Here is a 17,334-nt window from a genome sequence, read left to right on the forward strand (position 1 = left end):
ATACCGGCAATCTTGGTCCCCCCCGCCCTTTTTCCTCAGTTTCCTTCGCTTATTTGTTTTCGCCTTCGCCATATCCAATCGCTTCTCTTAAGCTCTACTACGCAATCGAAACACGCGCGAAAAAGAAAGAAAAAACGAAAAAGAAAAATCCATTGGAAACGACGTGGTTGTTTGTATGTTTCAATCAGATAAAGGATCTCGATGGATTTGTTTGTGGTTTGCTGGCCTTTTTTACGGTTATCTTTCTTGACAAATTTTTGGGTACGCACCAACCGCCAATGGATCGACAGCGCGTTCTGCAGCAGGTTCTCAACAGCAGCAGCAGCTTTCTTATGGGGACTCATCGACTAACTTAGTCCGGGAGTCATGTGGAGCTTTGGGTGCTGGCCAAATAAGACGATTGCTTTTGCAGCAGCAGCAGCAGCAGCTTTCTTAAAATGAAGACAGTCATCAGTCAGTAGTCACATGGCGAGCGTTGGATAATGGCCAGAGAGACAACTGAAATTCGACGATGGGTGATGGCCGTTTCGGTAGCCCCTCTGTCAATCGCAGCAGCAGCACAAGTCCGGCTGCTGATTTGCAAGATTCTTATTTGTGCTTGTACACCGTGTGCTGGCCATAAGTATATATTGGACGTGTGGGTTTTGTTTATAAGAAAAAAAGGTTTTTTCGTCACAGGTAACACAGGTTGACGAAAGCGCCATATCTCGCCCCCGTCTACCGCATAAGGATAATGGATAATCAATTGAACGACGCGTCTATGTGTAATTATCATAAACAAAAGTTCTCCGCACCGTCGTCGTCGTCTTCTTTCTTTCTTCGTCTTCTTCTTTGGTGAGATTCCAACTTTGATTGGCCAAGGCAACGCGCCCTCACGATCACTGAATATTATTCGAATCGAGAAGCCAGCAGCGGAGTGACGCAATCAGCCGCAGGAATGCGTGATCGCAGCCACGTAGCTATAGAGCTGCGAAAACACACAAACACGCAAACACTTTTGCCGATAGTGCCATTGAGTTAGATATAAGTTGAAAATGGTTCGGACGCAAAACGGGAAAAAAACACGTCGAGATAATTTAAAAAAAAAAACGAATTGTGTAGAGAGACCTGGAAATTGCGTGGCATTTCTAGAATTTTAATTTGTTTTGGGTGTATAGAGACGGACGTGTGTTGACTACTGCAGCGGAATTTTATTAAGGCCAAGCCTGCTGATACGGACGCATTTTTAATTGGAGCAGTTATACTACTAGTGTGTGCTCCATAATCAACGGATCAATTGATCATTTCAGTGTTTCCGTCTTGGCATATAATATAGTCGGCAGTATAAGTCTAGTCTTCCCTTCTATCGATCTATATCCGGCTGTCTAGCCTCTCCCCCTTATAACCATACACGCGCCCGGGATATGCCAACGAACCGGCAAACCATATGTGTTTCAGGATTACATTTCAAAGGGACTATTAATCTGCAATTATGGATAAATTTTACCGGTAGATGGAGAAACTCTAGTTACAATAGAATAAGTATAAAATACTCAATCATTTTTCAAAAAAAATTTTAACATTTTGTTTTCAGATGGTGCAAGAAACTACAGATGCCTATTTCCGCACTTACGTCAATGGTTTTTCCACAAAAAGGATTGGACGACATTGGGAAAGTTAAATAAATTCAGGTAAAAAACAAAGGGAAATTGACCAAAGCTACTAATAGCGGTGTATAATGTGTACCTCATTATTATTTTATGTTCCAAGTACATTTTTATGCTTTTATTCACCGTCACGTAGTCCCTAAAGAGTCCAAGAAACAACTTCCCTATTGTCAATGTTGAATCTGTGTGAATGTCAGTAGAACCAATGGCGAAACTCCATCCGTGTTTTATAATCGGAAACGTTAGCAACGGTAGCGGTAGCAGCTACTCACCCAGCATCGAGTATAATCGCAGGTCCTAAAAGAAACAAAAAATAATAAAAAGGGTCTTTCTCCCGACCCGCTGGATTCCCCTTGAATCCAATTTTGGCGAGAAAGTATCCATTGTGAAAGCCATTTTCCCTTCGACAATAAAACTGACTGGCTTTGTGGTCTATCCCCTGAAAGTAATAGCTTGGCACTTAGCACTTTGTTGGCTATATACGGCTGATACTGAAATAAATAAATGACAATGTGATTCGACTAGACCAATCATCAATTGAAATAACACGGCAAAACTACGTCAATACCGATCCTTCGCTGTGAATTACCAGGCGCTAGCTGCTTTCTATTCGGTTCAAAGTCGTGTGAAAAACAGAAAAAAACACTTCCATGTCCTCGTCATCTCATTATATTTGGGACCAATGCACAAAAAAACAAAGAAAACCGCAACAAAATTTTCCAGCATTGGAAGCAATATCCATCGCCACCGATTCTTGCCCAATCTAAAAATAGAAAGTGTGCGTTACTGGACATGTCAAACGGCTTGGTAATAAACACAATTAATGCACCGTTTCGATGGAATACCTTAACGAGAAAGTAATTGACGTCACATGATACTCGTGACGAGCCCGGCGGCGATGGTCGTACCGCTTGCCCGGATCATGAATCGACCCAGTTCCCTGTAATCTTTGTAAAGTTCCATGCAGATGGGACGAGAAATTTCAATTTCCACCAGACCGCTGGTTTGTTTCGTTAAGCATCGAGGCCGTTTTCGAATCACTTCACCGGTGCTCTTGTGAATCTGGGCAATTAGTTTGGTGATCGTAGCTGCTTCAGACAGGGATTGATAATGAATCACCACCTGCAGACAATCAAACGGTTCATTTAAAAGAAGATTTACAAATGTGAGAGTCCATTTTATTTTACCGGATAGCCTTTGGTGATGGGGATGTCGACGTTGAATATCACCACACGGGCTTGAATGCGTGAAGTCACTTTAATTGGCTGGCTGGGGTCGCACAAGACAGAGCCAAGGCTGACGTCACTGAGATCAGCACCACTTACAGTCAGCACCACTTGGTCGCCGGCGAAACATGACCCCGTTGAGTTGTCGTTGATGGCGATATCTACAAAAAATAATAAAACATTACACGTTATTTTTTAGGAATCCAATTAGAATAAAAATAATTAAAAAAAGAATACTTTTTATTTGGATGACTTCGTTTAAAGGCATTACTAGAAGTTTATCAGTGGTCTGAATCATTCCGCTTTCAAGACGACCGGCCAAGCAACAGCCAGAGCTACCGACCACACTTTTAAAGATATCACTGATCACGAAGCGAACAGGTCGATTTAGAGCACGTTCCGGTGGTCGAAATTTGTCTACATACCAAAGTTGCAATCGTTAAAACGTACACAGCTGCTAGGCTTTGAAACGTATGGAAATATTGTGTACCGATAGCTTGAAGCAAAGTCGGTCCGCTGTACCACTCGGTGAGTTTGGGCTCGCTAGAAATGGTGAGATTCTCTCCGCTGAGCCCGGAAACAGGAACGTAGAATACATCTTGCTCTTTGTAGCCGGCTTGTCTTAAAAAGGCACCCAAGCGAGCCGAGATTTCATTGAAACGATCACGTGACCAACCCACCATATCCAACTTGTTGACGACCTTAGTTGAATATTCGTTTCAAAGCTTAAAGTTAGAAATTTCGATACATTTTTTATCAAATAAAAATGAACTTACGACTCCCAACTGGCTGACACCTAAAAAAAATCAGACATAAAAATCAATTTCAAACAAGATCAACGGAGTAAAAACACAAAGAATGAATTGATCATACCGAGAGATCGCACGAGGAGAGCATGTTCCCTAGTTTGCCCGCCACTTTCAAATCCTGTTTCAAATTCACCAGTGGTGGCGTCGACAACCAATAGGGCAACATCGGCTTGAGCTGCTCCGAAAATCATATTAGGAATAAAGTCTCGATGTCCAGGCGCATCTAAAAGGGTTATGGATTTGCTTTCCGTTTCAAATTGCGACTGGGCCACGTCCATTGTGATTCCACGTGCTCTAATCAAAAGATACACATTTTCAGCAATTACGTTGCATTGATTGAACACTCTTCAAAAACATTTGCTAACTTGTGGTATTTACCTTTCTTCCCCAGTTTCATCGAGTACCCACGCGTACATGAACGATTGCTTTCCAAGTTTCTTAGACTCTTGCTCGTATTTGTGCATCTGCTTGGCGGAAACCTGGCCCAACCGGAAAAGCAAGTGACCCATCAACGTTGACTTTCCCGCATCGACATGCCCGACAACAACTAAATTGAGCAACGCCTTGGTTCCGCCGCGCTCCTTGACGTATTCACTGGCGGCGTCCAGCCGACTCTCTCGCGAGCGCCTGGGCAGGAGGGATATTGCGGTTATTCAAATCAGAGAAAAATAAATAATTTTTAAATTGATAAATTACGACTGAGATTTGGGAGTGGCAAAAGGTGTAACTTCACGGTCTGCAGGAGATGTAGACCTTGGAGTGGCCCCTGGCGTTCGAAGGAAACCTAGCTGCCGACTTGTCTCTTCTACTGCCGATTCTGATTGGTTTTTTTTCAAGCAAAAGTGTTTTAAATTTACAAGATAATCTATTAGAATTGAAATAAAGAGAGAATAACCTTGCTTGGCTGACTGGCTTTCAGTTGCAACGTTGACACTGGAACTGGTTGAAGCCACCGTAAAGCCGGTCGAAACCTTTTTGGTAGGAACTACTTTCACTGGGATTTTTTCTTCTTTAGTCACTGATCCTCTGATTGTTTCCACTGTTAACCACCAGGTTCAAATGAAACCAATAAGCTGAAAATTCACTTTTTTTTACCGGTCAAATGGTATACAATAAATATGATTATCGAAAAAGCAAGTTCTGTATTGACGGCCACTATCAATAACTACAGAGAGATGGGAAAAGGTGGGATCTTTTAAGAATGATAAGAAAAAAAAATTAATTGTGAAAAAGCAAAGGAAGTGACAGCTTAATTGCCGCGAAGGCGACTCCTAATGAGATCGTCCGGAGATGGACTAGTAAAATCGAATGGTTTGATTGTAACAGATGCGTTCGAAGCCATTACTGATCGTTGAAATTTTGTAAAGACAGTCTTGGACGGTAAGCTGTTGGCGACCATTACGCGACCCAATGGCGACGCCTGGCGGCAAACGAGCGCCAAATCAAGCGGACTGGAGTCGGAAGTCATGGGCAAATTTGGTAAAATTTCTGAAACATTTTCCGACTGTGTCCTTTTCCGCTCTTCTACTACCGAGCATTTACTTCGTAGAGCCGACGCCAAATTCAAACTAACGTCAGTTTCTGAAATCCCTGGTCGGACGTTCGGAACTTGACCGGGTAAAAATCGCAAGCGTGGAACATACCCTCCGCTTAAATTTTGGGGTTGCAAATTTACTCGCGCTAACTCAGATAAAGACGGGCGGACTACGCTCGATCCGACGCTTTTCGAGAGGTTTGGATTACCCAAGCTTATCTTAGCCAAATCAGCCAATTTTGGCTTGGCAGCAAGCGGATTGGTCACAGAAATGTTATTGGCTACTGGATTCGGCTTAAAAGACGACACTATACGATTAGGAGTCGATCGTTCCGCAGCTGGATTATTCTTCGATAAATGAAGTGTTGCAAGTTGGCTCAAGCTTATTTTATCAGTACTAATGCTAGGTGTAATATCTTACCTTAGTGAACAGCATTCAAAGGAAAACAGATGCAGCGTCATCACCAACATGTAGAATAACAAATGAAAAAAAAAGGAAACCATTAATTCTATGTAGGTTGATAAATAAATTCAAAACTGACTAATTAAATTGCTTAATTGCTTAAACAAAAAAATAAAATGCATATCTCAAATATTTGCTAGGGGAAATTGGTTTTCAAATGATACAGCTTTGAGTTGTTCAACACAGCATAAGACTTAACTATTTTGTGTATCATAATGTTTATACCTTGAATTGCAGGAACTGTTTTTTCTCTGATTGTTGGTTTTGAGACTTTTTTCAATGAAACAGGAAAAGAATTCCTTAACAGCTGGTCAAGCGCCTTTTCAGCATCAAAATTAGCTGCAAGAATTGCATTGATTCCTGCTTGTTCTGACAGTGCATCTCCCATCCTATCTCTAAGAAGATCCAGACATGAATACAATTGGGCCTGTTCCAATTCTCCTAATGGTGGTATTCTAGGTGGAGCACTAACACCAGCCCCATTTTTAGATTCCTTGTACAGAAAAATAATGTATAGTAGTTGTGAGAAAATGTAACAAAGAAAAATAAATACTTCTGGCGTCAACTCTTCTTCTTCTTCAGGAATGTCAGACTGAATGTAGGCAGACATCTGATGCTCTTGATTTCTATCGTAGAGGAAGTGTTCTGTACATGGCCGGACGTCAATGAGTCAAAACATTACAATTTCTCAATTAAACTAAAGCTTTCAATTCATGATAATTACGCATGCTCGGCGATGATGCAAAATCATCTTCAACAGAGTGGCCGTAGACATCATCATAACCATCGTACTCTACACAAAAAATTTTTGACATTATGAAAAAGATAAATGAAATTTGCATTACGTTTAGTTAATTACCTTCGTCATAATTCATAGTTCGAACGTTCCTATGCCTAGCCATTCTGTTATAATGAATAGTCCGGAAGTTAAGGAAATTAATAAAAGAAATTATTCAAATGAAATTAATTTTGTAAAGAAACGATTTCTAGTTTCTAGTTAAATGATCCAATCAACAGTGGGTTTCGAGGTTTCGACAAGTAAAGTGAAATTTCCCTTCCTCCGAAAGAAGGTAGTACTAAAAAGAGTACGGATGTAAAAACAGTTGACAAACGCCAGCCTTCTTTACATGTTTACAACAATAACAAAACACAAAACAACAAGTATGGCTACCAGTTCAAGATTCAGCAGTATTGTACAGCTGACAGACTTGGATGACTTCATCAATCCTTCTCAAGTATGCAAATTGAGATGACACAATTTTATTATTGTTGAACAAATGCTGAAATTTTTTTATTTAGGAATGCATTAAGCCTGCTAAGACAGCAAATGTAAAACAAGTTACTTCTGCTGGAAGTGCCAAAATCCAAATCGGCGACGATGGCATTTACACCCAAATCAATAAGGTACATGGGACAAGTAATATTTCACTTCAGGCTTATAGGGTTTATTATGTAAATATCCTTGGTATAAATATGTAATTTCTTTAAATGTTTCCTGTAGGAAGGACAACCAGAAAAGTTAGAGAAAGCACAGATTACTCTCAATGACTGTTTAGCTTGCAGGTGACTTTTCAGTTCATGCATTTTATTAAGACACAATTGTGTAACATTGTTAAATTTTACAGTGGATGCATAACATCTGCCGAGAGTGTGTTGATTGGCCAACAAAATCACACAGAATTCTTAAAGCTATGCAAAGAAATTCAGCTGTCTTCAGAAAGTAGAGTGTATGATAAGATTGTAGTGGGGCTTTCATCCCAGCCAATTCTTTCATTTGCAAACAAATTCCAAGTATCTCCCATAGAAGCAAGAGCTAAACTATCAGGTATATTTCCATCGTGTAAATGTTTGAAAACTCATTATTAATTCTGTTGAGTTATTAAAGCTCTTTTTAGGCAACTTGGTGCTGCAAAAGTGTTTGATGTTGAATCATTTGCAGATATGTGCCTAGTTGAGTGTGGACATGATTTTGTTCAAAGATTCAGAGAAAAGTCAACCAATGCTACATCAGTTCCAGTACTTGCTTCTGCTTGCCCTGGTATTGAAATGCTAATTTAATTTTCTTTCTTTACGTTTGTTGATTTGCTGCACGTTTGTTTTAAGGTTGGATATGTTACGCGGAGAAAACTCACGGAAGCTGGATCTTACCGCACATTAGTGAAGTTAAGTCTCCACAGCAAATAGCCGCTACATTTATCAAAGATTTACTTCCCAACGAACTTCAAACGGATGCTTCGCGTCTCGCCGTCGTCATGATAATGCCGTGTTTCGATAAAAAATTGGAAGCGTCTCGTAGCGATTTCCTTCGCGAGGATCAGCAAACCAAGGATGTTGATTTCGTTATAACTCCTGTCGAAATCGAGCAGATACTTGAGGAACTAGATGTTGAGTTCACCGACCTGGATTCATCTCACGTTGATCATTTGAGTAAAGCCGAGATTCCGACGTGGAATATACCATCTGGATCCGGCTCAGGAGGTTATGCAGAGCATGTGTTGCGATTTGCCGCCAAAGAGCTTTATGATGTGACCCTGGAACACATCACGTTCCAGCCAGTTAAAAATTCGGATATCAGAGAAGCATTCCTTGAAATGGATGGACAGCAGGTTCTTAGTGTGGCAATTTGCAACGGATTCCGAAATATTCAAAATCTAGTTCAAAAAATGAAGCGGAAGAAGCGTACGTATGACTATGTCGAAGTCATGGCCTGTCCATCTGGTAAGTTTTAAATTTGATACACAAAAAGAAAAATTCCTGACATATCAATTGCATTAGGTTGTCTAAATGGTGGAGCTCAATTGCGATTGGAATCTAATGAAACAAAGATACTTTTATCAAACCTAGAGATTCTCCATACGAAAATCGAAAAGCATGATATTGATGAGACGAAAGCTGATGATTTAAGTCATGCCTGGCTTGGAAAATCTTCGATTGAGGAACGATTGAAAAGGTTAAGAACCAACTACCACGCTGTGCAGAAGTCAACTAATGCTCTAACTGTTAAGTGGTAGAAGAAAACTACTTCTGGTGCAATGGGGTTTATTTGGAATGTTCATCATTCAATTTTGAAAATAAATATCACCGGCACTCTAAGTTACAAAAAAAAACTAGTTAAAATGTATCCAAATGATGAATTACACATTTTTCTATATTATATTTTTAAATCGTATGTATGTAATGTAATAGAGTATTTAAATGAATACTCTATTGATGTTAGTGCCAAATATTACTTATGGGTGGGCAATTTCGATAACCCTACATAAAATATTCCACACAGTAAAACCTCTATCACGTTAAAATAGTATATTAAAATGATACTTGAAAAAAATGTCGTTTGCAAATTAGACGTTAATATCATCATCCTCATGTTTGGCCAGCTCCAACCCCGTAGATAGGTGGTTGTTGCGTATATCATGATTATCTGGTAGTGTATACTAGTGCGCCATAGATAAAGAAGATGATATAAATTCCGGCTATTAGTCGTGATTTTCCACGGGATCTCTGTGCCAAATGATTATTTTATAATACGTTTTTCTCTCTATAAAATTCCTCTTCTTCCCCTTTTATATTACCTTGCTTATTTTCGATTAATTTTACTGGTCGGCATATTAGAGAGAAAATATAGACACGCTTCAGAATTGGGCCCAGTTCCACGAAACTCGTATCAGCAATAACAGAAGTGATTGATTAAAGATTAAAAATCTTTCGATCGCAACCTTTTTTGTTTGAATATGGATCTGCATAGTATTTCCGGTAGGCTTTATGTTAATGTTATGGCAGCAAAATGTGACGGGCGTCCGGCGATCTCGATTTTCTTATACAAAAATCTGGCACAAAACGAAATTGGCTTCTTTATCAAGATATTCAGAATGGGTAAAGGGCTAAAGGCCAAGTCACGTAAAACTAAGCAAATAAAGTCGGGCAAAAATTGATACAAATAAATCCGGGATTAAATCAAACGACGTCAGAGGCGAATTTATTCTTACACAGGCGAGAACCGGACATGTCCGGTTATCGATCGAGAGATGTTAATCGATATTCTACAAATCGATTATTAAAAGAACAGCTAAAACTGACTCCACAGCCGTTCGTCTGCATTGTTTGGGGCCTTAATTAGGCTCCTCCTACCAAAGATGGCTGAACAGCCAAATTTGGGAAGGTGGAGCCTAATACAGCTTTAAACTTAAATGTCTCGCCAAATACATTTTTTCGCGGTAACAAACCTCTCGAAAAAAATGATACCCGTAAAAAATTACCCTAGCCGAATTAAAAAGAAAAAATCTTTATTTTCCGTGCGTCGCCGTGCGTGTACCCTATCGGTCTAGCCGCCGCCGCTCTACATCGAGATGAAATAACACAGGGCCGAATTCATGCCGCATCCGCAAGCCGTTGCGTCCACTTTCTAGTTTCTAGTTCTAACAACAGTTTCTTGTTGAGCAAGAAAATGCGGCACCTGTTTTTTCCACTCGAATATTAGCGGATCTCACAGCGCTAGAAACAAAAAGGTTAAAAGAGGCGTACAAACTTTTTAATCCTGCAGAATAAACTCTTATCTATTTCGTGCGGACACGACTATCAAATAGACTACGATAGACTATAGTAAGATCAAAGTTTTTTTTTCATATCTTTCAATTTTTTAGATTACCATTTATTCAATTTTTGAGATTACCATTTAATATATCATTAAAATGTCCAACTTTATTTTGCTTTCAACGTGCGAAACTCACAGTCAATGTAGTCCAGTCATTTTAGCTGAAAAAGGGTAGTGTACCTAGAACAAATTGTAATTATAAATCTTTTTCATGAACACTATTTCTAATTACTTTTTCTTTAATTACCAATCAAGGCGGACAAAATCGGCCAGTTGCATCGTTTAAAAAATGTAAATAAAAATTTGTAATAGGGTACACGCACGGAAAATAAAGATTTTTTGTATTTAACTATGCTAGGGTAATTTGTCACGGGGATCATTTTTTCAAGAGGTTTGTTACCTCGAAAAAATTTATTTGGCGAGACATTTAAGTTTAAAGCTGTATTAGGCTCCTCCTTCCCAAATTTGGCTGTTCAGCCATCTTTGGTAGGAGGAGCCTAATTAAGGCCCCAAACAATGCAGACGAACGGCTGTGGAGTCAGTTTAAGCTGTTCCTTTAATAATCGATCGAGATGTTAATCGATATTCTATCAATCGATTATAAAGTTAAGCTAGTTATTTTAATAACAAAAAGCTACCTTTTTCCAGTTTTCCCAAATAATTTATAACACACCCACCAGGGGGACATTTTAAAGTCACTCTGGATGGGACAAAAATGTCCCCCTGGGTTTCTGCTCTTTGTCCCGGTGGGCTGCCATTTCTTCTTGTTTTACTCGGATGTTTTGTTGAGGAGTCGGCTTGCTGCAGACTCCGAGCTGAGAAACTGTTGGTGTTGTTGTTGGTGCTGCTTTGGCCGGTTGTTGAGAGTTTTGGACCGGCTTTGGTTTTTGAGCTCTCAGACGGCTGAGTCGCTCTGCTGCTTCAACTTGTTCTTCGATGCATTTTAGGACCTGGTCAATATCTTTTACTTTGTTCGCTGCTGACTTTGTCCATTCAGCTTGGATCTTGAGGGGGGTCGAGCGCAGAATTCTCGATCCTAAAAGAGCCCCACGGCTTGTCCTTGCTACTCCAAGAGTCTCCAATGCGTTGATGTGTGACTGGAGAGTCAGCTGGAAGCATCTGAAGGCAGCGGTATCAGCCATGTCTTTCACTGGTTGAAGCGTGTCCTGTTTTTGGGTATGGGCCTTGATGAGAACGTCCGGTTTGCCGTACACCGCCTTCAGGAGGTTTACTGCTACGGTGTAGTTGGCGTCCGTCAACTCAAGATTCTCTACACACAGCTGCGCTTCACCTTTTAAATAGCCCTTGAGGTATCCGAATTTTTTTACCGCTAGGACGGCTGCGTTGTAGCCTTCCCAGAAGGACGACCATTCTAGCACGTATCCTTTGAACGGCTTGATTTGTCTCTTCGGTAGTTTGGTTGAAGTAGCTGCGGCTGGAGCTTAGTTGGCAGCTCCTGGTGCAGCTGCTGCTGGAAGAGCAGCAATAAATTGTTGGAGAAAATCTTTTTGATTCTGCATTTTTTTTTGAAAGAGGATTCTTTCTTGTGCTCTTGCAGCGTCTTGATAGGCTCTTTTTGGGGCACTGGCAGCGTCTTGATAGGCTCTTTCTTGGACCCTGGTAGCGTCTTGATATGCTTTCTCTTAGGCCGTGGCAGCGTCAGGATCGACTTTTTTTTGGGCCCTAAGAGCGTCACGATCGGCTTTATCTTGGGCCCTGGCCGCGTCTGCTGCCCTTTTCTGTGCGTCAAACATCAGCAGATGTTTTCTATATTTATTTGGTCTTGCCGTCTTCGTTCCTCCGCAGCCACAAGAATCTTGTATTCTTTTTTTTTTCGTTTCCCGAGCTGGAGTGCGGCTGAGACTTCTACCTCTACTTCGATTTGTTGGTTGTGTTCCTCTTCCAGCTGTCCAGCTGGTTTTCATTTGCCCTGGCGTGTTCCAAATCTCTTTGGACCCCTAGGGTTAGTCGCTTAAATTTGCTGTACATGCTTCTTAGATCGCATTCTGCTCCCATCACGAGGTTGAGGTTTTTTTGTCCATTGCCACAGCCTGGTATTGATAAATATTGTTAATTCAGCGTGTGACATGTCCTTTAATCCCTCTTCGGGGGCTTCGTTTGTTGGGGCGGCCATCTTGTTTGTTTTGAAAGGAAAAATTTGTTAGATTAAATTGTTTGTTTAAATTTGTGAATCGGCAAAGCCTGTGTTTGAGTTGTTGATTGCTTGAGTTGCTGCTTTCAAGTTTTGAGTGCAGTGCCTCTTGCGGTGTTGTCGGAGAGCGAAATGTTTTTCTTTCTCCTTTCTCTCAGTGACGAGCGATGGGTCAGCTAAGTTTTGGCTCGACCCTTCGTTCACCTTCTAATAAGCTGGAGTTCCTGCTTGTACTGAAAAAATTTGTTGATTTATTATGGAGTTCAGCTAATTGCTTACCCGTACGCGACAGATAGCTTAAAAGTGCTTTTTTATTTTTTCCCCCGTTTCCCAAGCTTACGTTAGCTTACATTAGCTTGTATTGTATATAGTAGCCAAAGAGTTAGGTTTGTTTTGCTTGACGTAGCTAGATTTTTTTTATTCCGTCGATGATTTTTTCTGTCAAGCTTTATTCAGCTGAAAATTACTTGTATTTTACCAGGCAGACTTAAACTCGGGTCATACTTTTTTTTAGTAAGCTTGAACTTACTTTTACTTTTTTTTCCTAGGTTTTGATTCTTCTTAAAGTTACTTGAAATCACTTGAAATAATAAAAATAATGAAAATAAAAGCTTGGGTAAGCTTTCGTTTTATCATCTAGGGAAAAAATAAGCTGAAAACAGCTAACATTTTCTTTTTGATTTTATGCTATATAATTCTTATGTTAATGTAAGCTTATTCTATGCTATGATTAGAAAAGTAACGATTATATAAGCTGAAAACAGCCGAAAACAGCTAACTTTTCTCCTAATCAATAATCAGCATGCTGCAATCAATATGTACATAATCTGCTCTCTTAATCTAGATTCTATAATTTCAGCAACCCCTCATCACATCAGCTATTGGATAGGTGACCCAAAATTGACGAAAAAGCTTAGAAATAAAAAAGTTAGCTTAGTTAAGCTTAAAGAAAGGTGCGCGCGCGCGCCATTTCTTCATTTTCCCCTTTTTTCTATGATAGATGAGAGTAAGCTGAATGAAGCTTCAGAAAAAACAGCAATTCTTAGCTCACCACGGGACCAGCTACGTTTAGCTTATATATTTCATGGTTCTGTGTGTTGCAAAGTTAGCTCACTAAGTTTTTAGTAAACAAGGGATTTTTTCCATTTTTGTAAGCTGAAACAAGCACTTTTAAGCTATCTGTCGCGTACGGGTATCTCGTTGGTTTCTATAAGAATTTTTTTTTTATGAATAAGAGTTAAGTTGATAGAGAGAGAAACATAGTTTGTATTTAACGAATATTCGTCATCCCAAGGATACAATACTATGTGAAGAAGAAGTAACTAATTGCCTTACAGTTGTTGCTCCAATCTTCTGTTCCAGCCGATCCTTGAAGTGGACCTCTCTCTGGGCAGTGGGTTGCCTCTGCCTCTCCTTCTCCCTTGTCTGGGTGGTTCTGCCACTTGGAGTGCTGGTGGGTTAGCGACCGGTGCTGGTTCTGCAATCGTTAAATCATCCCACAACACTTGTAAGGCCTCCTCTTCTTCCACTTCTCCTCCTCCAACCGCTTCTTCTTCCTCTCCTCCAACCGCTCCTCCTTCCTCCCGGTCGACGTGTGGTTGTGGGCCCTGGCCGTTGAACAACTGCCCCCTGGTTACGCGGACGTTTTTGTCGACTCTTTGCATAAGACGATGAAGTTCTGCTCTTTCTTCTGGTGTTTGGAATCTTGTCACTCTTTGTTTCTACGGCACACGGGACGATTACGAAACGCTCAATTCGTCCCTCTCTTGTGCTCTTGTGGAGCGGTGGTAGAATGGGCCTGTCCATTTCGGGATCTCTCCACGTTGGCGGGCCTCGTTCCGCTTCCTTTTCTGCTCTGGACGAATTTTTGATTGAACAAAGGAGCCCGGCTTGGAGTTCCACTAAAGTGGAGAGCGAAAGAGAAAATTTTGAAATAACGGAAATGAAGTGACAGTGAGCTTACGAAGAATGAATTACGAAAAGGGAAGATCCAAAGTATGAAGAGGGAATTGTTTTGCTAAGTTTGAGATTAATTGAGAAGAAAAAAAAATGTTTTGTTGAATAGCTACTTAAATTGATTAAGGTAAAAATTTGCAAAATGGAAGTCACAGCTAAGTGTGTGTGTGTTTGTGGCGTCTCAGAATTTCTGACTCCCCAGGCCGCCATGCGGTTTGCCGAAAAAATGGCGATGACGTTCGAACGATTTTGTTTAAAATTGTACACGTACACACACCAAACTAAATTCAATTTAAGCGACAAGGGGAGTGATAGATTGATACGACAGAACAGTGGGTCTTTAAAAAATACCCGCTAAGAGCGATTACTTTACCGAATGGTGTTCAAGTTTGCTAGGTCAGATTGCATAAAGTGGGCACCAAAATACTGATTAAAAATTAGAGGGTTCGAAGGACCATGATCGGAATAGGATACGTGTCTAAATAAACCATAACGAAATTAGATGAATTGAATTGAAGTGAGACACAAGAGTTGATTTGCGCCCGATTGCTTGTAATAGACTTGACAGAGAAACGTTTTCATAGTACACAGTTGAAGTATTAGGCATGTTAATCCCCTAATTAACCATGACAGCATAGCGGGAAAGGGGGACACAACGAGACACTTAATGGGGCGGCTTGTACGAGGGGCCACCTATCGGGGGCACCGAAGATCGTACTCCAGCAAACGAACTAGAATTCTGGTGGTGCGACCGGATCTAGTCGTCAGCCGTTGGGGACGAGTTTCGTTTCCAACATATCAGCAGCTGCCAGTGCATTGTGCACCTGTCCCTAACCCTTTAGGATAAAACAGCCAAACTTTAGTGCACTACGCATAGAAAATCCCGACTTTTTAGCGCCCCCACAAAACACAAAAGAAAAATGGCCGATTTACTCTCCCGTCCCCTATCTAAAAGACCACGCGACACAGAGTCCGACATTATCCCAGTTATACTAAAAGTTATCGATGATGAGGCTAACTTTAAACAAATGGTCATCGCAGCTCGAGAGGCTTTCAGCAAAGCAATTGTCGCGTCCCATGGCGAACGGAGAGATAGTTTAGTCCTACTAGGCGGAGACATCAAGATCACCCCATCAGTAAAGCCCAACAATCCTTCTACTTAACATCTGTGAAATTGCCGACAGAAAAATCAAAACCTCCTTACTCGACAGCGCAGCGGCCATCAGAAAAGGCGTCATATTCGGTTTTCTCACCTCGGACCATAAAGACGAACTCCTCGAGGCCCTAGCAGACATAAAACGTCACCTGGTGAAACGCCCTCCTGTGAGGGACAGCCCACATATTCCATCAGAAAACTTCATTCTGACCTTCTCGGAAGAAATCACGGATAGAGTTTTCGTCGCGGCCATGAGCTATAGAGTCCAGGTATGTATCCCCTCCTCCATAAAATGCAAGAAGTGTCACAGATTAGGCAACACCATCTCGAGATGCGGATCGTCTTCAACGAGTTGCAGGAACTGTGGGAAGCCCCAACACCCGGGCCAAGAATGCTCAACCTTCTACATAAACTGCGACAGCAAAACCCAGGGCTCAGACAGCAACGCCTGCCCGGCCTACTCTGAGATGAAGCAAATCATTAAAATGGCCTTCCTAGAAGGCATCACTATTAAGGAAGCACGCGAACGCTTCAATGCTATCTCAAGCTCAGCAACGAGAAGAGGACACCACTGCCCACCCACCCCCCAAGAAAATCCAGCTAGCCATGCCAACAACAGTCAGGAAATCATTTCCCTCCAAGAGCAGGTCAAGATACTGCAGTAAGAAATGAAAGCCCTGAAAGAAACTCCATCCCGGAGCTCCAGTCAGAGACCCGTACCATAGCGAAAGACCTAATACCCACCACAAAAGTAACCGTCAGGAGCTTCGAAAAAATTGGATAATATTGCCGCATCGCAGACTACCGTAGCAACGCAACAGGCCGATACATCGGATAAAATCGATCTCCTCTTGAATAAACTAACAGCAGTACTCACAACAACTCCACCAAAGTACCACCAGGCCAACCTCAACTCTACTGCTCTACAACTCTCCCCTATCCCCACCAACTCTCACTTGGAGGATCAGTGGGGTGACCACTTACTTAACACTAATGAATCCTGGGAAAACACCGCGGCTAAAATGACAGATAATCCCAATGATTAGACGCCCTTCCCACATTCCCCCCCAACAACCTCAAAGTTATCCAATAGAACGCAAGAGGGCTTACCAAAGCAAAATTAGAAGAATTCAAGCAGTCTCTATTCTCAGTTTTCCCCGACATTGTTCTCCTATGCGAAACCCACTGAAAACCCTACTTCAAATTTATTTTTAAATCTTACCACGTCATCAAGAAAGATCGTCCCAAATAGAGCGGGTGGAGGCAAGGAAATCCTCATCAAGAAGAATTTCAGTTTTCCCCACTTTAGTTTAACCCTCTCAGACACCATAAAAGCCATCTTTGCAAGTATCAAAACCTCCACAAACTCCCAAATCGACATAATTTCTATCTACGTCCCCAAAGGCGACTGCGAAGTGGCGGAAATGTCGTGAATTGTGTGAATTGAACTCCTCTTCAATAGACCAAACCCCATTCTAATAGGCAGCGATTTCAATGGTCACCACAGCATGTGGAAAAGCGGCACACAGACCAACAAAGCTGGGAGATCCATATCCGAGGCCTTACTAAACAGCAATTTCGTTGTTGTTTGGTTTTTTGCTGATGTTTTATGGAGGGAAAAGAGAGATCGATGGGGTCGTCGGGCGCAGGTGTGATGACAGGATCGAGAAAAACAACCTACAAAAAAATATCTCAGACGCGCAAATGTTACAAATAAAGCTTCAAAGAAGAAGATTCTTTTGTGGCATTTGAATTGAAAACCCCCCCGACTGTGACCGTGACTCTAATAGCGGAGAGCCCA

At 41.3% G+C, this 17,334-nt stretch overlaps 2 protein-coding genes and 2 long non-coding RNA genes across 5 annotated transcripts; 2 read left to right on the forward strand and 2 right to left on the reverse strand.

Moving 5' to 3' along the window:
- Nucleotides 1–549: 549 nt before the first annotated feature.
- LOC124200760 lies at nucleotides 550–2,299 on the forward strand. The gene is made up of 3 exons (XR_006877367.1): nucleotides 550–622; nucleotides 679–834; nucleotides 1,574–2,299. It is a non-coding gene; the product is annotated as an uncharacterized LOC124200760 (long non-coding RNA).
- LOC124200756 (protein HBS1-like) lies at nucleotides 2,300–6,760 on the reverse strand. Its single transcript, XM_046597062.1, has 14 exons — nucleotides 6,538–6,760; nucleotides 6,403–6,471; nucleotides 6,232–6,323; nucleotides 5,904–6,171; nucleotides 4,577–4,720; nucleotides 4,378–4,498; nucleotides 4,060–4,308; nucleotides 3,746–3,975; nucleotides 3,649–3,668; nucleotides 3,363–3,573; nucleotides 3,110–3,289; nucleotides 2,834–3,033; nucleotides 2,492–2,768; nucleotides 2,300–2,409 (listed from the first exon to the last, which is right to left on the reverse strand). Exons 1-13 carry the CDS (start codon nucleotides 6,578–6,580, stop codon nucleotides 2,514–2,516), a joined length of 2,082 nt encoding a protein of 693 aa, XP_046453018.1. The 5' UTR covers nucleotides 6,581–6,760; the 3' UTR covers nucleotides 2,300–2,409; nucleotides 2,492–2,513.
- Nucleotide 6,761: 1 nt separating this feature from the next.
- LOC124200757 (cytosolic iron-sulfur assembly component 3-like) lies at nucleotides 6,762–8,832 on the forward strand. Its single transcript, XM_046597063.1, has 7 exons — nucleotides 6,762–6,913; nucleotides 6,978–7,082; nucleotides 7,180–7,241; nucleotides 7,304–7,503; nucleotides 7,564–7,716; nucleotides 7,782–8,396; nucleotides 8,454–8,832. The coding sequence occupies exons 1-7, from the start codon at nucleotides 6,806–6,808 to the stop codon at nucleotides 8,687–8,689; spliced, it is 1,479 nt and encodes a 492-aa protein (XP_046453019.1). The 5' UTR covers nucleotides 6,762–6,805; the 3' UTR covers nucleotides 8,690–8,832.
- LOC124200758 lies at nucleotides 8,701–9,779 on the reverse strand. 2 transcript variants are annotated; one of them, XR_006877366.1, is made up of 3 exons: nucleotides 9,251–9,743; nucleotides 8,997–9,179; nucleotides 8,701–8,933 (listed from the first exon to the last, which is right to left on the reverse strand). It is a non-coding gene; the product is annotated as an uncharacterized LOC124200758 (long non-coding RNA). The 2 variants fall into 2 exon arrangements; XR_006877365.1 differs by lacking the exon at nucleotides 8,701–8,933 and having other exon boundaries at nucleotides 8,967–9,179; nucleotides 9,251–9,779.
- Nucleotides 9,780–17,334: the final 7,555 nt, after the last annotated feature.

Source organism: Daphnia pulex, chromosome 8, assembly GCF_021134715.1.
Source record: "Daphnia pulex isolate KAP4 chromosome 8, ASM2113471v1".
NCBI classification, from domain to species: Eukaryota; Metazoa; Arthropoda; class Branchiopoda; order Diplostraca; family Daphniidae; genus Daphnia; species Daphnia pulex.

Excerpts from the sequence above, each read along its gene's own strand:
- LOC124200756 (XM_046597062.1), bottom strand. The coding sequence starts at position 6,580 with ATGGCTAGGCATAGGAACGTTCGAACTATGAATTATGACGAAG. Across the intron at positions 4,721-5,903 it reads AACAGTTCCTGCAATTCAAG|TGGAAACAATCAGAGGATCA; the intron begins GTATAAACATTA and ends GGTGGTTAACAG. Across the intron at positions 3,669-3,745 it reads TCTCCTCGTGCGATCTCTCG|GTGTCAGCCAGTTGGGAGTC; the intron begins GTATGATCAATT and ends GATTTTTTTTAG.
- LOC124200757 (XM_046597063.1), top strand. The coding sequence starts at position 6,806 with ATGTTTACAACAATAACAAAACACAAAACAACAAGTATGGCTACCAGT. Across the intron at positions 6,914-6,977 it reads ACTTCATCAATCCTTCTCAA|GAATGCATTAAGCCTGCTAA; the intron begins GTATGCAAATTG and ends TTTTTTATTTAG. Across the intron at positions 7,717-7,781 it reads ACTTGCTTCTGCTTGCCCTG|GTTGGATATGTTACGCGGAG; the intron begins GTATTGAAATGC and ends GTTTGTTTTAAG.